General features: G+C 44.0%; 1 protein-coding gene across 6 annotated transcripts in view; it reads left to right on the top strand.

The window, feature by feature from the left end:
* Positions 1-26451, top strand: part of TBC1D5 (TBC1 domain family member 5) — a 591406-nt gene that overhangs the window by 475274 nt on the left and 89681 nt on the right. For all 6 annotated transcript variants that reach the window (XM_027549609.1, XM_027549590.1, XM_027549600.1 and 3 more), the window contains one exon: positions 11196-11281. In XM_027549609.1, coding sequence (XP_027405410.1) covers positions 11196-11281 — 86 coding nt within the window. The remainder of the gene's footprint in view (positions 1-11195; positions 11282-26451) is intronic.

Below are 26451 nucleotides of genomic sequence, written 5' to 3'. Positions count from 1 at the left end.
AGTCCATAGGGTTGCAAAGAGTTGGACACGACTGAAGTGACTTAGCACAGATGTGAGAGTTGGATCATAAAGAAAACAGTGCACCGAAGAACTGATGCCTTGTGTGGCTGGAGAAGAAAGTCCCTTGGGCTTCAGGGAGTCAAACCAGTCAATCCTAAAGGAAATCACCCTGAGTATTCATTGGAAGGACTGATGCTGAAGCTCCAGTACTTGGGCCACCTGATGTGAAGAGCCGACTCGTTGGAAAAGACCCTGATGCTTGAAAAGATAGAAGGCAGGAGGAGAAGAGGATGACAAGGTTGAATGGCATGACCGACTCAGTGGACATGTGTTCCAGCAAATTCCAGGACACTGTGAAGGACAGGGAAGCCTGGCGGGCTGCAGTCCATGGGGTCGCAAAGTGTCAGACATGAGTGAGCAGCTGAACAACAACAACAAAAACAAAATCTTTGGGAGGGAGAGGGATAAACTTGGAGTTTGAGATTAACAGATACACACTGTTATATGTGGAATAGGTAAACCGCAAAGATAGTCAGCTGTATTCACTATCTTATCATAGCCTATAATGGAAAAGAACCTGAAAAAGAACACACATGTGTGTATGTACGCACACGTGTATGTGTGTAACTGCATTGCTTTGCCGTCCACCTGAGACTAACAGAATGTAGTAAATCAGCTGGGCATGTTAGTCGCTCAGTCGTGTCCTACTCTTTGCGACCCCATGGACTGTACCTGACAGCCTCCTCTGTCCATGGATTTCTCCAGGCAAAAATACTGGAGTAGGTTGCCATTCCCTTCGGCAGGGGATCTTCCCGACCCAGGAGTCAAACCTGAGTCTCCTGCGTTGCAGGTAGATTCTTTACTGGCTGAGCAATCAGGGCAGCCCATAAATCAACTATATACTCAGTTCAGAAGAAAATAAAAGTCTCTATCCAGTCCCCCTTCGTATGCATCCATCCATTTCTCCTTCCAGGAAAAAATGTGTGTGTGTGTGTGTATTTGTGTATTCATTTACCAGTGCATATCATATTTTTTGTTTTTAACAGGTTAAGATGTAGTTTACATACAATAAAAATGCACTCATTTAAAGCATACAGGTCAATGATTTCTACTATATTTACAGAGTTCTGTAGCCTTAGAACATGGTCATAATTCCCTAAAGAACCCTTATCAGTCATACCCTAGTTTTCTGCCTCCACTTAAAACTCTCTCCACCCCACCCTAGGCAGCCACTTGTCTGATTCCCGCCCCTGTGGACTTGCCTGTTCTAGATGTTCTGTGTACACGGAATCACGCAGTGTTTGGCGGGGGTGGGGGCTGGCTTCCTTAATTAGCCTAGTTTTTGGGGTCTGTCTATGTTGGAGCATGTAGTGATACTTTGTTTTTATTGCCAGTTAATATTCCATTATGGATATACCACATTTTGTTTATCCATTAGTCACTTGGTAGACATTTGGATTGTTTCCACTCTGTAGCTATTATAAATAATGCTGCTATGCACATTTCCCATGCAAGGGGTTTTTTTGGTGTTTTTTTTTTTTGTTTTTTAATCTCTCCTGAAGTAGAATTGCTGGCTCATATGGTTACTTACTCTACATCCAACATTTTGAGGAATTGTCAAAAGCTGTTTTGCAAAGTGGCTACACCATTTTACATTCCCATCAACAATGTATGAAGGAGGGTTCACATTTCTCAGCATACTTACCAGCAGTTGTTATACCTGTCTTTTTTATTATAGCCATTTGAAGGGGTGTGAAGTGGTATCTTATTGTGGTTTTGGTTTGCATTTCCTTGACAACTAATTATGCTGAGCATCTTTTCATGTCCTTTTTTGAGTAATGGCTCTTTGGATCCTTTGTCCATGTTTAATCAGGTTGTCATTTTATTAAGAGTTGTGAGAGTTGTTAATATATTCTAGATACAAGATTCTCATATGACATGGTTTGCAAGTATTTTCTCTCATCTGTAAATCATCTTTTCCCTTTCTTAACGGTGTCCTTTGAAGCACAAACAGTTTTAAGTTTGATGAAGCCTAACTTATCAACATTGTCTTTTATCACTTACACTTTTGTTGTCATTTCTAGGAAATCATTTCCTAACCCAAGATCACAAACACATTTACTCCTGTGTTTCATTCTAAAAGTTTGATAGTTTTAACTGTTGCATTTAGGTCTGTGATCTACTTTGAGGTGATATTCTGTGGTGTGAGACAGGGATTCAGATTCATTCTTTTCCATTTGGGCATTAGTTGTGTTTGTTGGAAAAGCTTGTTCTGTGCTCCATTGAATTGTCTTGCCTCTTTGTCAAAAATTAACCATAAGCGTGAGGGTTTATTTCTGGACTCCCAGTTGTGTTCCGTCGATCTATAGGTCTGCCCTTAATGCTAGTGCCTTACTATCCTGATTATTGTAACTTTGTGGTGTGTTTTGAAATCAGCCAACCTGAGTCACTTGCATTTCCATATGAATTTTAAGATCATCTTTGTTGATTTCTGCAAACAATTCCTTTTTTAAAATATTGGTAAAAATACCATTTGTATTCATCACTGCTTTTATAGCCATGATCAAATTAGATGTATATCTTATTTAATAATTTAAAAGCACATTTTAGAATATCACAGGGGCTTCTCAGATGGTACTAGTGGTGCAGTAAGTAGGCACAGGAGGCACGGGTTCAATCCCTGGGTCAGGAAGATCCCCTGAAGTAGGAAATGGCAACCCCCTCCTGTATTCTTGCTTGGAAAATTCCCAGGACAGGAGCCTGGTGGGCTACAGTCCATGGGGTCGCAGAGAGTCAGACATGACAGTGTACGCACATGCCGTGTTACAAATTTGTTCCACATTTCAGTTACTGTATTTCAGTATAATTGTTTTTCCTTTATAATCCTATGTATTCTCTTATGTGTTTAAAAACATTATTCTGAAAAGGGGACCAAAGTCTTCACCAGAAGGCAGAGTAGTTCATGGCTCAAAGTGATCAAGAGCCCCTGGCATGGACAGGCTGAAGCAAACAGCCTCCTCCCTGGAAAAGACCCTGATGTTGGGAAAGCCTGAAGACAGAGGAGAAGAGGGAGACAGAGGGTGAGACGGTTGGATGGCATCACCAACTCAGTGGGCATGAACTTGGGAAAACTCCGGGAGATGGTGAGGGACAGGGAAGCCCATGCTGCCGTCCATGGGATCAGATAGGCAGACACGACTTGGCGACTGCACAGCAGCCACGCAGCAGAGATACTACTTGAGCGGCTGCCTCAGGGGCCTTTGCTTTTCCTGCTGGGCTGTATCAAATGTGCTGATTAAAGAGGGACTACTTCTATGACATTTTCCACTCTTTAAAGAAATTAACACCTGATGTCAGTGTTTTTATAGTGACAATGAAATCTAGAATAAAACAAATCAAGAGGGCAAGAAGAGTCCATCTGTAGGGCCTTTTCTTGGTGTTTCTGGGTTTAATTTGACATACTTTCTCAAGTTGAGATTGGCCTCACTCAGGAAAATAAACTCTAATCTGTAAGTTATGTTTGGTTTCTGAGTTCTTTACTTGGACGTTTCAAAATTCAATATATATACTTCATTGTTATCCTAGAAAGTATCAGAAAAAAAGAGTGTAAGTGAATGACCATAGTAAGAGTGTATTTATATAATGAGATTTTTAATTGCAGGATGTTTTTTCATTGAAGTGACTCCCAAAATTGCATGAGAAGCATGCTGTGCAAGGCTTTCTCCTGCCAGGCCTCCGTGTGTGGCAGCTCAGCTTTCGTTTCCTTGGCGGTGAAGATAGCGGGCAGGAAAGGGAAGGCAGGTGGGGTCAGATTTCTCAAATCCGGGTTCTCAGTCCTATGGGGTCACATAGACTTACTCTTGAGGATTCAGAACTCCTAAAACCATTTGTAAATTGCTTCGTTTTGATGATAATTTGTTTAAACTTATTTTAGCACTTCTAAAAATAAAAACTTACGAGGGCAATTTTTATATCCGAGATTTTAGTTCCTTAAAGTCTCTTTCCCAAATTGGAATATTTAGGGATTTTTTTTTTTTTTTGATATTTCCTCTTTCCGTTTCTGTTGGGAACCTTCACTATCTGGAAAAGATAAATGGGGTTCCATGTTTCTGAACCAGTGAAGTCATGCTCCTGCCCTACTCTGCTCACAGTCAGGGAAGGAAAAAGGTGAAGAGTTCAGAACTGAGCTCACCAACTGGAGGATCTTGAGGTCCAGTGTCAGTCACAAAGAAAATGGGTAAATGTGAACCTCTTTCCATAGTTATTTATGTATTTATATTGGGGGGTATGTTAATCTGGTCTTGTGCTGCTGCTGCTAAGTCGCTTCAGTCGTGCCCGACTCTGTGCGACCCCATAGACGGCAGCCCACCAGGCTCCTCTGTCCCTGGGATTCTCCAGGCAAGAACACTGGAGTGGGTTGCCATTTCTTTCTCCATTGCGTGAAAGTGAAAAGTGAAAGTGAAGTCGCTCAGTCATGTCTGACTCTTATCGACCCCATGGACTATAGCCCACCAGACTCCTCCATCCATGGGATTTTCCAGGCAAGAGTACTGGAGTGGGGTGCCATCGCCTTCTCCGAATCTGGCCTTGGTCTCCATGCTAAATTCAAACTGTAAATGCATTGGAAGAAGGAAAAGACGGTATTTGTCTTGGGTCTGTTGGCTGTCGGAGGCTACTGTGGAGCATAGTGCTCGGGTGGTCTCGGCGCCCCTGTGCATCTGAGGTCTGGGCTTGCTGTGCTGGGCGTGTGGCTGTGACCTCAGGGAACGGGCTCATCCAGCACGTCACAGAGGCTGGCACGGCCTCAGAGCTTTTGTCTGTGTCCTCACCAGTTCACGGTTTTGCTTCCTTTTTATTTTTAAGGCCTTAACATTGTTTTTGTTTTAATCTGTAGATGCATAGATTGAAAGTACCTAAATTTTTCTGTCAATTGCCCAAAGATTCTTAATACCTAATATCTGCAATATATATTTCTTATCAAAAGACATAGGAACTGTTAGTATACAAGCCAGGGGTCATTTTAATTCTGATCCTGAGATGAAATTCTGATTTACAGCCCTATTGAGAAGGTGTGTTTTCTTTAAAAAAAAAAAAAAAATCTGTGTTAACTTGACGTATGTGTTGTATCCACATTTTAGATTTTTGAATATTATAAAAAAAATTAAACTAGATTTTACTTTTGGGAATCCAGTGTTTTATGAACTTATAAGCATTTGGCGTTTAATTCACGGTATGGGTTGTTCAAAAAAAGGAAAAATGGTTTAGATAAGGTAGGTATGGCTGATATACTATTATACATACGTGCATATGCAGTAAGGTCAGTATTGTCTCAGTAGCGAGTAATACGAAAAGAAAACCGACTCTTGGGTAAATGATGAAGGAAATAAAACACAAGTCTAGATTTGATAGCAATATCTACATAAGACCACTTATTATTTGTTTATCTATCTTAAGGGAATTCTGTGAGCACTTAGGACTGTAACGTCTGCCTTTGTGACCCTCTGTGTTACTCTGGTTGTGATGAAGAGGGCCGTGTGTGGCGGTAAGCAGCAGAAATGCTGAGACCTTCGTGGAGCCTCTAGCAATCAGTGAATATCAGATCACAAATCTCCCCAGCTTTAATTACAGGCAAAAGAAAATACAAAATTAGCATTTTAATATAGAAATATCTTAGGCTTTAGGAGAATTATGATAAATCTAATGTTGCCTAGCGAACCGAAGAGGGGATATCACAACAAACTGTCTCCTTAGGAATATTTGTTTAAATAAAGGCAACAATACTTCATCCTTATCTTTTTGGGGTAATTATCGCTATTTCAGGCCGTTCTTTGTTCCAGGTTTAAAATACCTTTAGTTGGAAAAAAAAAGAAACAGTAACTGGCAGTGTTTGTTTTGTATAAAACTACAAGAGGGAGCCCTGCATGCTTGGCACTAACCAGAACGTTATTCTAGGGCTTTTGCAGCGCCAGTTCACTGGCGCCACGGCGGCCCGTGCACTCGCACGCGTGCAGGCTGCCTCGCTTCAGCTCCAGCGTGTTAAACTGACTCCTCTTCCAGGGCTGAGCTTTGCCCACCTGTCTCCCCTAAAACACCTGCAACATATGTTAGCATAACCCTGCAATGCTTTGCCTTTGGGGTCCTGAGAAATTCCCCCAGAGCTTTTTGCTTATAAACAGCTGAGCAATTCGTTTTTCTAATGACGGTTGCTTTTCCCCCAGCATTGAGGCAATAACATATTCACTAAAATAAGAGTCTCATTTTTCATCAAAGAGAAACGCTCGACATATTTTTACAGTGCTGTTTCTCCTTCTGAGCCTTATTTTTCCCCTTTTCTAATCTGGCATGCTAAAAATTAAGAGTTGGTAGCAAGATATCAGGGAAAAGAAAACTAAGTAATTCTTCATTTGTCAAGCATTTTCTTCATGCCAAACAGACATTGTATTTACATTGTAAATATAAATCAACCTTTTCTATTAGGCAAGTGCTACAGGAACTTTATCAGTTTAGTTTAATGTAAAAACTGTAATCAATAATAATTTGGACGTATTGTAGGAAATCCGTTTGATTTTTTTAACCTCATTAGCTGGCAAACAACTGTGCTTTAATAGAATGTGGTTTACAGTTTTTAAAAACTGGTATGTGTATACACACTCCTGATTTGTAAGACATTTTCTCCACACATATGAGGCCCAATGTGTACAATATATGTTCCTAAATATGTGTTACTTTTCTAAAACAAATGGAACGTTTGGTAAACCCTGCCCTAAGTTTCTGTATGGGTATCAGAAGGATGGAACACTGCTTTCTCTACCAGTTGGCCACCGTGGATTTTAAGTCATCAAACTATCAGATCTGCTGTCAACATTCTGCTCATCAGCGTTCAGTGGTATCAGAAGGGAATTCTAGCTTCCATTTTCTGGAGCTTTTCCGAAGTGCCCACCACTGTGCCGCACGTTATGTCCGGTGCCCCGTTTAACCCTTTCCGCAGTTTTGCAGATGAGGAAATCAGCACCGGGGGTGTGAGTCCTCCACAGGCAGGCGTGGGTGGAGTGGACTCGAACCTCCCTGACCCACGACCCCTCACCTCCGCCACCAAGCAGCCTGAGCCCCTCACGCAGACGCCGGGTCTGCCGCAGTCCCTGCGTGTTTCACGTAGAACTTGAGCCTTCTTCACTCCCTGCTGGTGCGTTCATCACAGCCGGGGTCACTGGGCCTGGGCCGCCTCTGCTCTGCTCAGTTCTCCATGTGTTGTCAGCGCCAGGCCTTTGAAAGGCACTGCGTTGTTCAAGCGGGATGAGTCCCTCGGACTCTTCCTTCTGGAGTTCCCGTTAACGGTGCAAAATGAGATTGTCAACCACAGGTGAGGGACCAGAGTTAGGGGTCAAGCTAGAATGTTCTGTCTGTCGTGACCTTTGTGGGTGAGTTTGATTTCACCAGGCTCAGAAAATTGTCACATTTCTTCTTGTGGTTAAGTGTGCTTCTTGTGGTTAGTTGTACTTAGTGCAGGTTAGCAGTTCAGTATTCGTGTACTACCATTCGGAGAAGGAAATGGCAACCCACTCCAGTGTTCTTGCCTGGAGAATCCCAGGGACAGAGGAGCCTGGTGGGCTGCAGTCCACTGGGTCGCAAAGAGTCGGACACGACTGAGCGACTTCACTTTCACGATGCTGAAGAGAAGCCTTCAGAAGAGCTCCAGTAGCTTGTTAACAGAGGAGGGGATGGCACTTACGAAGTTAATTAGCTGCCATCTTGTGGAAGATTTATTTCAAGTCCGTCCAGGTTGGTCCAGGAAAGGCCCAGTAAGCCCAGGGTGAGTTCAGTCTGTGACTTCTGCATTTGCACGTGTAGTTACGCCAACCTCTCAGGTCATGAAACGTAATTAGTGTGTCTCTGTACACAGACAATATAAGTTAGGGTTACCATTTTTCCTTCTGACAAAAAGTCCCCCCCAAGAGTGGTGGGGTGTTTTTGTTGTTGTTTTGTTTTGTTAATGTACATTGGCTTGGAAAAGCTTATAATACTTGAAATCTTGACAGTCTGAAATGGGTTTAAAATAATTGCTCATTGTCCCAATCCTTTGCCAAAGACATACCAGGTTAAAGTTGTCGCCATCGTGTGTCCTGAGCAATGAGATCTCACACCTGTCGTGGGGCCTGGTCTTTCTTACATGAAGAGTTTTATGTGTGTAGAATTCCAGTGGCTCTTAAATGTTAGAGGAAATTCCAGATCTATAAACGTAAGAATTAAAAGCTGTTATATTTCTATTAAATTCGGTTTGGAAAAAAATTCTTTGAAACAAGAGAGACAAACATCTTCTTACTTTTAAAATGATTCCACTGCATAAGGTTAGACTTCTGCTCATGTAATCTTATCCCACCTCTTATGTTGGTACATAGTTGAGTGAGAAGATACTGCTCTAAAATTTCTTAACTTTGTAGAAACCATATTCAGAAGAGACAAAAGTAACTGAATTAATTCATTATTGACCAGAGACATATTAATACGTCTTTTGTTACCCAATCATTATTGACCTGAGACATTTCGAGATTCACTTAACAAATCGCCAGCCACAGGTATTCCTTTCTGCAAAAATCTTTCAGTCAATAATGTGTTAAAAGAGAAGAATTATAGGTGAATTAAAGAACTGTCAGTACTGCATCTTACTGTATAAAAGTATGTGCCTTTTATAAATATGTGTCTATATATGTGATTTCTGTAGCCACACGTTGCCTTCCTTACATATCAGATGTTTGGTTCCGTTCTGTTCATTAGAGGCTGCAGTCTTTGTGGCCATTGAGCCCTTCAGGTGTGGCTGGTCCAAACTCAGGTGTGCCATCTGAAATATATGCTGGATTTCAAACACTTCATACAAAAGAAAGCACGTAAAATGTCTCCGTTTTTATACTGATTACATGTTTTTAGTGTCAACATTTTAGATAAGTCAAATGAAACAAAATATTATTATATGTCATTTCACTCTGGTTTTTTTTCTCTTTTTTTATGTGGCTCGCTAGAAACTTTACATTACATATGAAGCTTGCGTTTGTGACCCGCATTATGCTTCTGTGGGACTGTGCTGGTCTAGGACATCCGTGTGTGTGCCTACTTATGTTTTAGTAACAACAGAGAGAAAATCCTGTTGAATAACTTTCAACTGTAACCTCTAATTTTATTTTCTTCCATTTTAAATACTGTTTTTCAACATCATCTTTTCATTCTTTTTTTTTTTTCTATCCCTGTGCTGTGTCACTTTAAGCTGCCTCTCCAATTGATACTAGTGAGTCTCCTAGGAATTTAAATAGACCTTAGTGAAAGCAATACTTGAGCCTCATTCATATGTTCAAGTTAGACCATTATTCCTAATAATGGCTTTAAGTGCTTAGGTAGATCAGCACTTCATGTCTTGAATTGCTTGTCATTTCTTTATAAAGATATTTCAAGAAACTGCACAGTGCCTCCCCTTCTTTCATTGTTTTCTAGCAAAAAGTAACAGAATCCTTTATTAATTTGTTGAAAGTCAGAGAAGAAAAGCCTTTTATAGTAGCAAAAACAAAATGTTTCCAAGTACTGAGAATAAGGAGCAAAATTGGTCATGAGTGATAGTCTTAGGAAAGTTAATTTTAAAAATAAATCATGAAAGCACTGTCAATCTGCCAGTGGTTTTGACCTCTGTTTCGTTTTCCCATTATGCTTGGGTCCAGGTTGTCATCAGCTACCACGAGGAAACCTATGTAATTCCTAGAGAGCGAGAAGTTGCACTGTGAGACTTAATAGTATGGTAGTCATGGAAGCATCAGTTATCTTCATCAAGGCAATTCAGATTTGATTATTGTAGAACTGTGTTGAATACCAAACCAGTGGAGTAGTAGCTGGAGCTAAATCAAGGGATTGTCATTTTTGTCAGATGATTAGGGCTGACTTGGAAGAGATATGAAAGGGTTGAGCTGTGTAAATACTCTCTTTTCAGCAGAAAAAGAAAAGGTCCATCACGGCCTTAAGACGCAGCTTGTTAGCTGATGAATTTCAAACTGTTTAACCTTAGCAATTATGTCCCCGCCTACATGAAAGTATATCTGTGCCTTGGGGTTATGTCTCCAAGGACTGATATGAAAGCATGTTGATAATTTTCTATTAAAATAAAATTCAGCCTTTCTGTGTCTAGTTGGTTCTCTCAAAGGACAGGGCGTGCTGTTTCAAGGTCTGAATTATTAATTTGAGTTACATGTTTAGGTAAACACTGGATCACATTTACTTGTTTTAAAAAACTTCTTAATGAAAAATATGTAGTTTAACCTTTTAGAGATGATGATATTCAGGTTATACTATTAATGTGTTACATTTTTATAAAAGTGTGTTTTTATAGAAGTATATTTGATTAATTTTTATTTGCCTGAGGAACTTGATACTTACAAATTATAGACACATTAAATAACAGCAACCTGTTTAAATAGACACACCCAACCTAATGATTCAAGAATATCTCTGCAAGTTTATAAATAATATTAAATGCCAGAAAGTGCAGTGTATTGCTGCTTCTATAAAAATGCGCATTGGTCAGTTGGCTTTCATATTGTGGTGGTACCCTGATAATATGTCCACTCCCTGGGCACTTATTCCACTCGTGTATAAGAACAGATGACATAGAAACTGCTAACTTGAAAAGAATTGCCGAATTCCAGAACAACACATTGGTTTTCGAAGAAGAAAGACTCAGGGTGCCATCTAGTGGGCGTGGCTAGCATCCTGGTTGTCAAAAACTGGTTTTTGCTCTTCTTCAAAATGTAGCTTTCTTAACGGCAGTTGTTGTCTCCTAGCCCTAAGAGTAGATTGTACTGGTGTTACATCTTACATAATACCTCAGTTTTGTTGTAATTTTATCTGATTGTATTTTGGAAAGGCATGTTGAAACTGATCAAAATTACTGAAAAGAAATCTAATGAAAGAAATAAATCAGTGTGACCTGAGACAGGTTAGAGTAAAATGTATTAAGTAATTTTAGTGTTTAATCAGACAAAGATAAGTTAGGGCAAAACTTCAACAAAGGAAAAAATACCCAAGCACATTAATTATTAAACATGATTATTATATGTATTTTTTTCTTTAAGAGTATAAAAGTAATTGTTTCATCACTTTTTGTCTTAATATACAAATTATATAATTTTATACATTTTAACTTATTGCTTTTTTTTTTATAGAGAAATCCAAGACCAGTGACTTATCAATTCCATCCAAATTTGGATTATTACAAAGCCCGAGGAGCAGACCTCATGAATAAAAGCCGGTAAGTCCTGTTTCTCTGATGGAAGTTCTAAGTCACTAAGATATTCTTGGAGATTGTCAGGAAATTTTATGCATTTGCTGAAAATAATTTTCCAGTTTTTAGCATATCAGTGGTTAATTCATGTAATGAATCTCTGTTAAATAAATTATCTGAGTTTTTCTTTGAGGTGTGAGAAAAGGATGTATGTTGATGTCAGTGGTCATAAAAATTAAATAAATACCAGAGTATGCGTTACAGATTGAATTTTGGCAACTTCATTTTTCTAACACTAATAAACCTAAAATAAATTGTGCCTACATGTATAATCTCTTTCTAGATCCTTTCTGTTGATTGAAAAGAGGCAGTTCTATAATATATGTTTAAATTATTTCAGTAACAAAATTAAAATTGGGTTTCCCAACTGTCTTTAGAGCTGCACAATAAGCTTATAAATGCATCTTATGTGTGCATTTGTGATTACATACATAGAAACTTTAAGGGTCACTGTAGGAATAAAAAATCATTAAAATCCTACTTTTAAAAGAAATTCACACTTGCATAAAGGGTTGATGAAGAGTTTTGTTCTTTCATAATACCATACTCAGATGTCTCAAGAGTTGACTTGTCAAACCAGAACCATCTCAAATTAGAACTTAATTTCGAAGTTTACTCTGAAAGACTGAAATGTTAGTCATGATAAATGCTGCAAGTTGTCCAAATTTTCTTCCTTAAGCATTTTGACTGTTGCTAGCTTTTCTTCAGAAGTTCAGCAACCTAAGTATACATAGATGGAGTATACTTACATGATATGTTCTTCTCTTACTTCGAGTTAAAAAAAAAAAAAAAAAAGACATAATTCCTGACACATTGAAACTCATAGTCCAAGGGATGAGAAGGATTTTATAACAAGACAGCTATATTTAAACCTGCAGTATTTTTAAATCCCGTGTCCTTGTCTGAAGTCTGCCCCTTGCTCTGATGGGCTCTGTGATTATGAGAGCAGTTCTGCAGCCCGCGAGGCTCTCGGGAGCTCTGGTTTTGCCGTGCTGGGTCTCCATGGCAGGCACTGGCTCTCTCTGGCGACAGTGAGTGGGGCTGCTCTGTAGGTGCAGTGCTCGGGCTTCCGTCGCAGTCACTTCTCCTGCTGTAGAGCACGGGCTCGGGGCTCGGAGGCGTCAGAAGCTGTGGCCCGCGGGCTCCAGAGCGCTGGCTCGGTACTTGTGGCGCCTGGGCTTAGTCGCTCTGTGGCATGTGGGATCTTTCCAGACCAGGGATCAAACCAGCGTCTCTTGCGCTGCAAGGCAGATTCTTAGCCACTGGACCACCAGGGAAGGCCTGAAGCGCTTTTCTATTTGTCCATCTGATTTTTCTTTCACAGATAAAAGGTTCATTCCCTATAGTCACTTTTGTTCATTTAGTTTCACACATTTTTCTGGTGCCAGACTGCCTTGCAGAGAGTGGACAAACCGGAGAAAAATCCCTGCCCTCAGGAGTCTTACCGTCTAGCCATTTGTGTTTCCTTCCTCTCGTGTCAAGCATGGAGGCTGGATATGCTCTTTAAAGTGTGTGTGAGGTCCTTTCTTCATGCAGACTCTTCCTAGCTGGAGTCCCCTCTGGCCCCTGGGCTCCACCCCACACCCGCTGTGCACCACCCTGGCCCCCAGGTGAGTTTTCACAGGACCTAATTCTCGGTTTACGGCAGAGCGTACCGCACTCCCACTGAAACTCCCAAAGGCTCAGCAGTCTGCTCCTCTCCCCTGCCCCTCCCTGTCTCCTTCCTCCCACTGGAGCTTGCCAGGGCCTTCCCTGTTCCCCTCCCACCTCCGTCTTTCTCTGTGGCTTCAGCGCGAACATCATCTCACACAAGCCTCTTTCTCTCTTTAAGACCGTATTGAGGTATGGTTGATTTACAGTGTTGCGTTCATTTCTCTGTCCAGCAGAGCTACTCAGTCATGCATACATGCATCCTTCTTCTGTTCTTTTCCACTGTGGTTTATCACAGGATGTTGAAAACGGCTCCCTGTGCTGCACACCAGGACCTTGCTGTCTGTCATCCTGTAGATGAGTTTGCATCTGCTCATTGCAAACTCACAGTCCACGCCTCCCACCCGCCCCCGCCCCACCTTGGCAAACGCAGATCTGCTCTCTCTGTCTGTGAGTCTGTTCTGTTTTGTAAATACGTTCATTTATGTCATATTTCCTGGAGAAGGAAATGGCAACCCACTCCAGTATCCTTGCCTGGAAAATCCCACAGAAGAGCCTGACGGGCTGCAGTCCACGGGGTCGCAAGAGTCGGACACGACTGAGCGCCTCCACCACCACCACCGCGTCGTATTCTAGAGGCCACATCCAAGTGATGTCATTCAGAATATCTTTCTCTGACTTACTTGGCTTAGTATGATAATCTCTAGGTCCATCATGTTGCCACAAATGGCAATTATTTGCTTCTTGGTATGACTGGATAGCATCCTCAGTATCCATGGACCACATCTTTACCCATCCATCTGTCGCTGGGCATTTGAGTTGTGTCCGAGCCTTAGCCGCTGTAAGTCGTGCTTCTGTGCACACAGGGTGCGTGTGTCTGTGCGACGCCCAGCAGCGGGGTTGCTGGGCCGTGTGGGAGCTCTGCTTTTAGTTCTTTGAGGAACCTCCGTACTGTTTTCCTCGGTGGTGGCACCAGTGTGCATCCCCACCCACGGTGCGTGGGGGCTCCGTTGCCCCACACCCTCTTCAGCATGTACGGTTTGTAGACTTTTTTGATAATGGCCATTCTGACCGGTGTGAGATGATATCTCATTGTAGTTTTGATTTGCATTTCACATCTTTTTCTGTGCCCATTGTCCATCTGCGCGTTCACACAAGCCTCTCTCCGTCTCTGTTTTGTCTTCACCTCCTTTGATCCCTCTACCTGATTGCTCCGCGTTGTTGTATTCCCGTAGCATTCATTTCTCACTGAAGCCATATACATATGTATCATCTCTCTCCCCAGTCTCCACACTGAGGTCTAAGCCCCTGCAGGCAGGTCGCTTGTCTTACCCACTGAGGGCGCCTGGGATAATCCTTGCTAGTGTGAGGAAGTTGATAGCTGTTGTGTATACATGATTCTTTTTTTTTTTTTTTTTTTGCATTTTTCAACATCTCCTTTTCTTCTTTTTCAAAGAAGGAAATAGACTGTACCCTTTCTTTTTCCCCTTCATGTTTTATCTTCCATTTAGCTTTCTGTCCCTGCATTCTTCTCAAAATTGTTGGTTCTGTTTTATGTATTTTCTTGTAAGCACATTGAGATTCCTATATGCAGTATCATTGTAAAGACTAGATGGCAGCTTTCTCATCATCACCATGACAGTTTCAAAGCCTGAAACTGAAAGTGACCAAGTGAAGTGTAGCGTGTGAAAACATCACAGACAAGTTGAAGTTTAAAGATGGTGTTGGGAAACTTGACAAATCTTTTGAAAAGATATCAACTTATAACTTCAACACACACCAAAACAAATTCTGAATTAATCGGAGTTCACTCAAACAAGCAAACAGAAATAAAACCCAAGTGTCTGTCTGACTTCTAGTTACTTGACTTTTTATCCTTGAAAGTCATGGAAGAAGTCACAAAGGGAAGGACCTATGGATTTTATTGCACAATTGTTTCTGAACAGATATGTCAGAAATGTTTTTAAAAAATGAATCAAAAACAAACAGAAAATTGGGAAAATATTTGTAAAAGAAATGACTGACTAACTATAATATCATGAATGTGTGGAAACTTGCACAGTTCAGTAACAAATCACGATCCTGACTCAGGAGCCGTCCCGCCTCCTGCTATGCTCTTCTCTGCCCAGAGGACCTCAGCCCGGTTCCCGGCGTAGGTTCCATTTGTGACTGAAGGGCCCTTCGTTTGTGTCTTCAGCCTGACTTCCTTCCTTGAACTCCGGGCTTGCTTGATTGCACTGAACTCTTGGTTTCACCTCCACACACCTGTTACCCTGCAGTGTTCCTCGGTAACCGTGAATGTCTTGACCTGATCCAGCCTTAGAACGCCCTGGGCTCCTCTCTCTCTGAGACATCACATCAGGTCCATCAGCAATGCCTGCTCAAACTGTGTCCTGAAACAGCCCCTTTGCTCTCTCTGCCCTGCCAACACTGAGTCGTGTGTCCTTCCAGTCTCCCCCAACGGCCTCCTCACTCGTCTCTGGTGCAGGTCCCATCTTCTGCTCTTCCGCTCAGAGCCCTCAGTGGCTTCCCAGCACGCCTGGCCTCAGGTCCAGCACCGTGCAGTGCTGCAGGGAGGCCCTGCGAAACCCGGCTCCTGTCTGTGCACCCCCGTCTGCACCCCGACCCGGCTCACTGGACTCCGGCCACCCCGGCCCGCTAACCGTCCCCCCAGTTCCCCGTCAGCCCCCTTCAGGAGCTTTGAGCTTGCTCTCCGCAGGCCGGGGCTCTTTCCTGAGAACCCGCACTGCGCCTGACGTTTCTCTCTGCTCAGACCCCGCCGCTTCAGGGAGCCCCTCCTTGACCGCTGTGTCTAAAGTAACGGACCCCTTGACTCCTTTTATTTTCCTTTGTTACTGCTTTTGTTTTTGTGGGGTTTTTTAATAGCAGTTCTTACCACCTGAAATGGTATTTTTAGCTTTTTATTCTACTTTTTGTGTGTTTTTATTGTTTCTCACATTGAAATATAAATTCTGAATGTTTTATTGTCTTGTATCCTCAGCACCTTAAATAGAGCCCTGAATATAGTATGGACTCAACAAAAGAAGGATTGCGAACAGCAATAAACCTCAAAAGGCTGGTCAAACTCATAATTAGTCACAGAAATGCAAATTAAAAGACCTGTGAAGTACCATTTTTCACCTTTCAAAATAGCAGGTTAATAATAAATGAGACAGATCAGATCAGATCAGTCACTCAGTCGTGTCCGACTCTGCGACCCCGTGAATCGCAGCACACCAGGCCTCCCTGTCCATCACCAACTCCCGGAGTTCACTCAGACTCACGTCCATCGAGTCAGTGATGCCATCCAGCCATCTCATACTCTGTCGTCCCCCTCTCCTCCTGCCCTCAATCCCTTCCAGCATCAGAGTCTTTTCCAATGAGTCAACTCTTCCCATGAGGTGGCCAAAGTACTGGAGTTTCAGCTTTAGCATCATTCCTTCCAAAGAAATCCCAGGGCTGATCTCCTTCAGAATGGACTGGCTGGATCTCCTTGCAGTCCAAGGGACTCTCAAGAGTCTTCTCCAACAGCACAGTTCAAAAGCATCAATTCTTCCGCACTCAGCCTTCTTCACAGTCCAACTCTCACATCCATACATGACCACAGGAAAAACCACAGCCTTGACTAGACGGACCTTTGTTGGCAAAGTAATGTCTCTGCTTTTGAATATGCCATCTAGGTTGGTCATGACTTTCCTTCCAAGGAGTAAGCGTCTTTTAATTTCATGGCTGCAGTCACCATCTGTAGTGATTTTGGAGCCCAGAAAACTAAAGTCTGACACTGTTTTCACTGTTTCCCCATCTATTTCCCATGAAGTGGTGGGACCGGATGCCATGATCTTCGTTTTCTGAATGTTGAGCTTTAAGCCAACTTTTTCACTCTCTACTTTCACTTTCATCAAGAGGCTTTTGAGTTCTTCTTCACTTTCTGCCATAAGGGTGGTGTCATCTGCATATCTGAGGTTATTGATATTTCTCCTGGCAATCTTGATTCCAGCTTGTGCTTCTTCCAGCCCAGCGTTTAATAAATGAGGCAGAGATGAGTAAGTCCTAGACACCTACTGTACAGTCTAGGCCCATAGTTAATGATACTGTTATGTACCTAAGATTTGCTAAGAGAGTAAATCTTATTTTAAGTGTTCTTATCACAAAAAGTAAAATAGCCATAATAAATATAGAGGGTAGGAGGAAACGTTAAGGGGTGGGGGTACGTTTATGTCATAGATTGTGGTGATGGCTTTGCAGATGCATGCTTACCTCTAAACACGCCAAGCTGTGCACATTAAGAAGACACAGCCACTGTAGGTCTGAAATGCCTCAATAAGGTGACTTGAATGAGTGAGTGAATGAGTGACCAACCCAGAAGGAGCATGGATACCCGTAGTCACTGGTTTAGGGAATGTAAGTTGAAAGAAACTTGATCATCTTGCTACAGAATACTCCCAAGTCTATATGTAACCCTTATAACTACCACATTCTTTAGAAGTTGGTTTATTGTACCATTACTTTATCTAGGATGAAAAAACTATTGTAGCTATTGTGAAACCTATTGTGAAAACTATTGTGAAACCCTTGGCAAAGACCCCTTTAGCTATTTAATGCCCAAGATGTTTTTACCAGGCTGGACCTTTAAACCGTAGCCTTACAACTAGTTTCTTAGCTGTTTAGAGGCTATTAAAGAGTTCCTGCATCGGGGCTGTCACTGAGCAGCAAGACAGGCTGTGGGGCTGATCCAGAGTGAAGGCGATCTTCATGGGGGAACCCCCGGCAGTGATGCGTGAGTGGAGGACAGGCAAGGGCAGACAGGTACCTGGAGGGCAGGGAGCTAATCCGTGCCACGTCTGGACGCAGTCCACGGCAGTGGACTTCTGTTTGTGCTGCTTATCCAAATGAGAGATGAGGATGCAAGATGACATGTGATTTCATGGATAAGAATATCTCTAGAAATCAAGAAGCCTGATTTCTCTTCTCTGCCTTACCATGGATTGCTGTAATTAAGTCTTTAACAGCAAGTGCCTAGGTATTTTCGTGATAGATTTTCCATTACGTGTGTGGGTAGCATTCACTGTGCTCTGATTTTACTTAGCTGCACATTTCTTTTTAAAAATGGGAATTGACATTTCCTTATTCATTCAACTTTTGAGCTCAGAACAACAAATTAACACTCAAATCCTGCTCCAATTTTGTCCTTAAATAACCATAAATTACTTCTATAAATAAAAAATAAGCACATCTAAATTGTGACCAGTCTTCAGAAAGACCCATCTGATTTATTTAGGAATTTGTGACTTCTGAAGTGCCCAATTGAGTATTCATGGAACAGAATTTCATAGTTTTTAACTATTGCAATCTCTTAGAGTAAGAGTAAAATCACACACCTTCTACATTCCAGAACACTCACAGATTTTCTGTTTTGAAAGTGCCACACACAGTTTCTTAAAGTGTGTAGTTTCTCTGCTCTTGCAGAGGTGCTGAAACATCCACACCTGAGCTGGCAGCAGGGCCTCAAGCCACGTGCCTCTTTATCCAGTGGCCCTTTTTACGCAGCTCCACGACTGGAGGTCTTCTAATTTACTTAAGTTGATTGAGTGAGGCCTTGGTAGAGATGGAAGAAGCCAAGCTGGGTTCCAGACCAGCAAGAGCATCCTCCGTGCTGACACCCCCAGCTCTCCTCTGCCCTGTGTCACAGCTGCAACAACCTAATTGGCGTCAGTAATGAAAGATGCCCGAGTTAGAGATCGGGATGTAGGCCCTTCCCAAAAGGCCCCCTGTCTGGATGCCTGCATGGGATCCAGCAGGAAGCCAGGCTCTGCAGACAAACGCTTTCCAGTAAGGGAGCCTCTGCTGGGCTCTGCAGACGTTCCCCACCTTCCGCCACTGGGCTCCAGGTGACGAGGGCGCGGCAGTGTCCTGTCCATTTTTACCCCAAGAATGCCTGGTGCCCAGTGATTCTCCATCTCTTCTCAGAATCAGAGTCTGCCTCTGCTTCAGTTCAGTTCAGTTCAGTCGCTTAGTTGCGTCCGACTCTTTGCGACCCCATGAATCGCAGCACGCCAGGCCTCCCTGTCCATCACCAACTCCCAGAGTGCACTCAGACTCACGTCCATCGAGTCAGTGATGCCATCCAGCCATCTCATCCTCTGTCGTCCCCTTCTCCTCCTGCCCCCAGTCCCTCCCAGCATCAGAGTCTTTTCCATTGAGTCAACTCTTCGCATGAGGTGGCCAAAGTACTGGAGTTTCAGCTTTAGCATCATTCCTTCCAAAGAAGTCCCAGGGCTGATCTCCTTCAGAATGGACTGGTTGGATCTCCTTGCAGTCCAAGGGACTCTGAAGAGTCTTCTCCAACACCACAGTTCAGAAACATCAATTCTTCGGCGCTCAGCCTTCTTCACAGTCCAATTCTCACATCCATACATGACCACTGGAAAAACCATAGCCTTGACTAGACAGACGGATCTTTGTTGGCAAAGTAATGTCTCAAGATGCTATCTAGGTTGGTCATAACTTTCCTTCCAAGGAGTAAGCGTCTTTTAATTTAGGAGTCTTCTTCTCAAGGCCTGGCCTACTAAGCACGTCCTCCCAGAAAGCTCGACCTTCTTCCAACAGTCTTCTTATACTCGAATCCGACTTGCAAGGGCAGGGGCCGCCTCTGCCTGTGTCCCTGTTGTCTCCTCGTTACCTGGCGTGGAGAGCGTGTTCCAACGTGGGTGAAATGAGTGAGCACTTTCTGGTTTCATGTATAGAATAGCCACGCTGATGTCGGGGACGGAGCCCTCGTATTCCCAGGGCCCAGCACGGTGCCTGGCACTGTGTCTAGTACTCAGTAGTTTAATGACTGAATAAATAAATACTGCTTTGAATACCTAAAAGGCATTATAAAATTCTTCTAGCTAATTTCCATATTATATGGTCCACAAGAATTTTTAAATGAGGCTTTATTATATTTACTCTGAAGTATTTTATTGCTAAAATATGGTAAAGAAATAATATGCTAATAATATTTCCCGAGTCATGAAGCCAAGAAGTCCATGGTTATAGTCCATTAGTAGTTAATTGGCTAATCAGAATTTCAAAGGACACTGATTTCTATATAAATGTAATTTTGTGATATTTTTATGCTCAAATAGGAGTTTGTGTTATAAACACTTCTATGTCTGAAATGCTCTTTCTCTTGTATCAAAGAGAGTTGTTAATTCCTAACCAATTTAGGTAAATTGGTAACACTATCTCCTTTTTCGGGCAGAGTAAATAAATCTTTCTCCTTTCTTAAAAAATGTAAGTATAATTTGTACATAAGACACAGATCCTAAGTGTTCAGTCTGATGAGTTTGGATAGCTGTGTACACTACCCCTCTGCATGCAGGCTCAGTTGTGTCCAGCCCTCTGCGACTGTGTGGACTGTAGCCTGCCGGGCGCCTCTGTCCATGGGATTCTCAGGCAGGAATACTGGGGTGCCTGCCATTTCCCCCTCCAGGGGATCTCCCCGACCCATGTCTTGTAACCGCCATCTAAGACAGCATATCTGGAGTGAACATTCCTGTCACCTAGAGTCCCCCCCGGTCCCGTTACGGTCATACCCAACTCCTCATCCCGAAGCAACCACTTTTGATTTCTGCTCCCTTGTTTTGAGAGTTTCCCCTTTTCTTGGTCTTGCCATGAATAGAGACACATAGTATGCACTTTTTTTCATTCAGATTAGTGTGCTTGCACTTCGTGCATATTGTTTTACGTATACCAGTAGTTTCCTTCTCTTCTTGGGCTGTATTCCACTATATGATGTACCACAAATTGTTTATTCTGTTATTGATGGATAGGGGGTTATTTCCAGATGTGGAGCGTTCTGAGCAGGACTGCTATGAACGTTCTTGTACAAGTGTTTTGATGTTTTCATTTGTTATTGTTGGTTTTGGTGGATATATGTTTATGTTTCCCTTGGATAAACACTTAGAAATTAAATTACTCAGGCTCGGTTGCTAAAGAATCTGCCTGCAATTCTGGGAGACCTGGGTTTGATCCCTGGGTTGGGAAGATCCCCTGGAGAAGGAAATGGCAACCCATTCTAGTACTCCTGCCTGGAGAATCCCATGGACAGAGGAGCTCGGCGGGCTGCAGTCCATGGGGTCACACAGAGTTGGACACGACTGAAGCGACTTAGCATGCATAGGATGGATGTATGTTTAACTTTATAAGAAACTGAGAACTGTTTCACCAAGTAGTTATACCTTTCTCCATGCTCACCAGCAATATTTGGGAGCTTTAACTGCTCTTCATATTCACCAGCATTTGCTACTGTCAGTCTTTCTGATTTTGTCTATTGTAGTTGGTATGAAACGGTATCTCATTGTGTTTTAATTTACATTTTCCTGAGCGTCTTTTCATAGCATGTTGGTGATTCCTTTTTGGACTGTCCCAGTTGTCTGCCTGTCTTTAATGGGTTGTTTGTCTTTTTTATTCTTGATTTGTGAGGATTCTGTATATGTTTTGGGTAGGAGCCTTTGTCTGATAAATGTACTGCAGATATTATCCCCCAGCGTGGAGCTTGCGTGTTCGTTTTCTTAATGATGCCTTTTAATGAGCAGAAAACTTTCATTTCAGTGACATTTCTTCTTTCAGTTTTTTTCCTTTATGGCTGGTGCATTTTGTTTTCTTATCTATGAAATCTCCTAAGATCCATCTAAGTCTCCTTTGTTCAGGATCCTGAAGACCATGCTTGGCTTCACTGGTTCACTTGAAGGACTCACAGAATTCAGAAAAGCTGCTATACCCACGTTTATAGTGTATTATGGCAAAAGGACACAGATTAAAATCAAGAAAGGAAAAAAGCTTGTGTTGTTGACTGAAAATGAGCAGCCTAGAAAGTTGAGAGTCGTGTTTTACTTGGCAGACTTTCTGAGGACTTCAAGTCCAAGACAGGACTATCAGCTTGCTCCGAGGGCCTGACCCAAAGGCGCAGTGGGAAGCCAGGTTACACAGGAGTTTGTGCAGCGAAGGCTGGGTAGTCAGCATTGAAAGATGGCTGTTAATTAAAGGAAACCAAGGGTCTCACGTGAAGGGGCGTAGTGCTTTCTGCGTGCGCTCGCCGCAGTCCCCCCTTGGACCTGCGCCTCGCTGTCTGGGGCCCTCGGGTGCTCCACTCGGCGGCTGCAGCGGCGGGCGGCTGGTCGGGGCCTCCGGTGCCCACTCGGAGTCCCTCAGCACTCACGGGCAGGGAGGCTGTGACGTGACGGCCTGAGGGCCTCCGGTGCCCACGCGGAGCCCCTCAGCGCTCACGGGCAGGGAGGCTGTGGCGTGACGGCCTGAGGGCCTGCGGTGCCCACGCGGAGTCCCTCAGTGCTCACGGGCAGGGAGGCTGTGGCGTGACGGCCTTCAGGGAGGCTGTGGCGTGACGGCCTGAGGGCCTGCGGTGCCCACGCGGAGTCCCTCAGCGCTCACGGGCAGGGAGGCTGTGGCATGACGGCCTGAGGGCCTGCGGTGCCCACGCGGAGTCCCTCAGCGCTCACGGGCAGGGAGGCTGTGGCGTGACGGCCTGAGGGCCTGCGGTGCCCACGCGGAGTCCCTCAGCGCTCACGGGCAGGGAGGCTGTGGCGTGACGGCCTGAGGGCCTGCGGTGCCCACGCGGAGTCCCTCAGCGCTCACGGGCAGGGAGGCTGTGGCATGACGGCCTGAGGGCCTGCGGTGCCCACGCGGAGTCCCTCAGCGCTCACGGGCAGGGAGGCTGTGGCGTGACGGCCTGAGGGCCTGCGGTGCCCACGCGGAGTCCCTCAGCGCTCACGGGCAGGGAGGCTGTGGCGTGACGGCCTGAGGGCCTGCGGTGCCCACGCGGAGTCCCTCAGCGCTCACGGGCAGGGAGGCTGTGGCGTGACGGCCTGAGGGCCTGCGGTGCCCACACGGAGTCCCTCAGCGCTCACGGGCAGGGAGGCTGTGACGTGACGGCCTGAGGGCCTGCGGTGCCCATGTGGAGTCCCTCAGCGCTCACGGGCAGGGAGGCTGTGGCGTGACGGCCTGAGGGCAGCGGCGCCTGGTTTACAGATGCGCAGGCAGCAGTGTAAGTCGCAGTCCAGGAGGGGCCAGGTGTGAGTTTCCCCTCAGTGGAGTGCTTAAGTCCGCCTGGTCCTTGCAGGGCTGCGCGCAGGAAGTGCTGCCTCGGGACGTTCCCCAGCACTTGGTCCCCTCGGGGTTCTGTTGGAGGTCAGTCGTGCAGGCAGGGAGCAGCCCTGTGGTGACATTAGCTGTCTGTCTCTAGGCCCCTGGTCAGATGGAGGCCGTGTGGCAGGGCCCAGGAGGAAACAGAAACAGACTTTTAGCCTGATTCCCATTGTTAGTGCGCACTGCTTGCTGTGGTTCAAGGTCCCGGGTCTACAAAGACAGGGTTATCAGACAGACATTCCAAGGGCTAGAGGTTCCCTCCCACTTGTCCCTGCAGGGCGGGTCCTGCAGTGTGCAGGCTTTGGGGAGCCCAGGCACGATGAGTTAACCCTGAAAGTTCCAGAGGTACTCTGTACTCTTCTCAAAACTGGTGTGGTGCTAACAGTTGTATTAGATCTGTGGTCCGTGTCAAATCAGAGTGTGTGGGGAGAGGTAAAAACCGAGGTCCATGCTTTTCGATACAAGTATCCAGCGGTTGGATACCAGTTATGTGAAATCCTCTCCTTTCTTCATTGAATTAAACTGGGTCCCTGGCTGAGAATCCATTGACCATGAAGATACAAGTCTGTTTCTGGGCACGCTCTGCTTTCGCTAGTACCACACTTGCTTCATTATGTGGCGTCACAGCAAGTCTTGATTTTCTTTTTTTTATTATTTTGGCTATTCTTGGTTCTCTGCATTTCCATATAAATTGTAGAATCTACATGTCAATTTCTCTAAAAATTATTGGGATTTGATTGGAATTACATTGAATCTGTAGATCAGTTTGGAAAGAACCGAAACTTTAGTAGATCCATGACCATGGACTGTCTCTTCATTCAGTCTTCACATTCTCTCCATTCTGTTGCATAGTTTTTAAGAGTGCAGGTCTTATAGGTTGTTTTCCATTTGAGAGAAAATAAGCTCCTCTGTTCTCCTGCGTGTAGCCGCCCCTGCCTGGGACTGCACTTTGTCTGTTCTCCTGCGTGTAGCCGCCCCTGCCTGGGGCTGCACTTTGTCTGTTTTCCTGCGTGTAGCCACCCCTGCCTAGGACTGCACTTTGTCTGTTCTGCGTGTAGCCTGCCCCTGCCTGGGGCTGTACTTTGTCTGTTTTCCTGCGTGTAGCCTGCCCCTGCCTGGGGCTGCACTTTGTTTTGGCTGCACTGGACGCTTGTTGCCTTGGGAGCCTCCTCTAGTTGCATTGAGCAGGGCTGCTCTTGGCTGTGGCACGAGGGCTTCTGGAGCACTGGCCGCTCTTGCTGGGGAGCACAGGCACTGGGCGCGGGCCGCAGTTGCTGCGTGCAGACTCCAGAGCGCGCCTCAGTGGTGTGACGCACGGCCTAGGCGCTCCCCAGCACGTGGAATCTTCCCAGACCCGCCTGAAGCCTTGTCCCCTGCATCAGCTGGCATGTTCTTATCCACTGCACCACCAGGGACGTCCAGGCTGCACTTTTTTTTTAATGTAACTTTTTTCTTGGAATTTTACATGGCTTCATACATTTGTTTATATTTATTGACTCCCTTTCATTAAAACTTGAAGGAAAGTTTCTTAAAACGTACCTTTTTTCCTTAGAACTCTTAAAAGTTGATTATTGATATATGTTTAAGTATAGCTGCATGTGATTTTTTTTCAAGTGTGAAGATACATAGTGACTCTCAGAGAAGGTAGACAGGAGACAGGGCAAAGCTCCCCAACAGGTGGCAGCTCAAGATCGTATCCTCTTCCGTTCTGCTGTGTTTCCCTAGACCAGAAACTCCTGTGGGCCATGGTTCACGGGAGAGATTTGTATCCCTCTCAGACACTGGGTCAGAATATAAATTAGTTGAAAATGACTGTCCTGGAATAGAAACCTCGAATTTCATCCCTGCAGATAGGTCTTAGGGAGTTATCTCATGATTTTTATATAACCACGGTCTATGCACAATTGCTAATTTATTTGTTACATTAAATATTCTCAATTATATTCAGACCCAGTTAGCTGAGCCCCACAGTCTAGCTTATGTCCACCCTCTTACGGGGTCAACTTTTCTGGCCCTGACAAGCACTTCTTTTGCTTCCCATCACAGTAACAAGGACTTACATGCCACACGCAAAATAATCGTCATCTGTACAGCTGAAAGGAAACATGTTTCACCTGAAAGTCAGATTCCTAAGGAATGAGTAATAGCAAGCTAATTTTTATCATGTAGTTTTTATAAAGACCTATAAAATCTTGAGTTTCATGGTATATGGAGAGAGTTCATTTTCTGAGATAGCAGAAACCTCAAGATATGGCAAACAAATTAGAATTAAGTATAGATGTCCTTCATTGAAGCAAGTTTGATACACTCAACATTAAAGGTAAAGAATTAAGAAAGTTGGAAACTACTTTGTTTTATAGAATTTGAAACCTTTAACTTAGAGAATTTATGAGTACATCCTAAACGTTAGCTCAAATGTTAGAATCATCTTGAAAAGTATTATTTTTCAACCATGAAAACTGTTTTAAATATTTAAATAAAAAGTAGATGTATATAATAAGCATGAAAGAAGTAAATAAGAATCATAATCCTGGGTAGGTCAACAACGGCAGGCTAGGAAATTATAGAGATGCAAAGAGAGTATCATTTCTATCCTAAAGCCAAAATCATGTGTTTATATTTACTTTTTCCAACAACTTGCACTTAAGAAGGTAATTTTAAACTAAGTTATATATTTTTTTTTGATGGAAAAAAGTGTGGGTAGAATGAGATGAGAAAATGATAGAAAGGAGATTTTGATGGAAGGAAAGGAAAAGAAGGGAGAAAAGTCTCAGTGGAAAGGTGATCCTAGAGGTGGAAGGAAGGGCAAAAAGAATGGAGACCGAGGGTGGAAACAGGAGGCAGGGCAGCCAGGGAGGCCTCCGAGCTCGAGTTGGGTCCGGTCACCATCCCACAAGGGCCCTCGCCTTGCGTCTTGGCAGGATAGTGACTGCGATGTAGGGGGCGGCTGGCCCAGCCCAGCACCTGCCGTCAACAGAGGCAGAAGGGGCTCTCCTTGAACTCTGCCTCTCGCCCCGGCCAGCAAGCCTCCTTGTCTGAACACGATTTCCTAAGCTCTGCTTAGACAGTTCCAGAAATGGAGTGCTTACATTTTAAGTGGAGCCTGTTAAATCATTAGGAAGGATTTCCTGGGTCATAGCCCTCTGTCTCCTGTGACTTTCTGTAACTTTTGTACCTCGTCTCGTTTTCAAAGCCGCGTGCAGAAGCGCTGCTTTTGCTCCCGGCAGCTCTCCTCTGTCGGTGGACTTGTGCCCCGGCCTCGTTAGCCGTTCCTCTTCCGTCATAATCGGCGTGTCTCCCTACTGTTCTGCTCCGTTTTATAGACAAAACTCAATTCTGCC

Source organism: Bos indicus x Bos taurus, chromosome 1, assembly GCF_003369695.1.
Source record: "Bos indicus x Bos taurus breed Angus x Brahman F1 hybrid chromosome 1, Bos_hybrid_MaternalHap_v2.0, whole genome shotgun sequence".
Classification (NCBI taxonomy): domain Eukaryota; kingdom Metazoa; phylum Chordata; class Mammalia; order Artiodactyla; family Bovidae; genus Bos; species Bos indicus x Bos taurus.
Note: the sequence above shows the minus strand (reverse complement) of the source record. Positions and strands in the feature narration are given on the sequence as shown.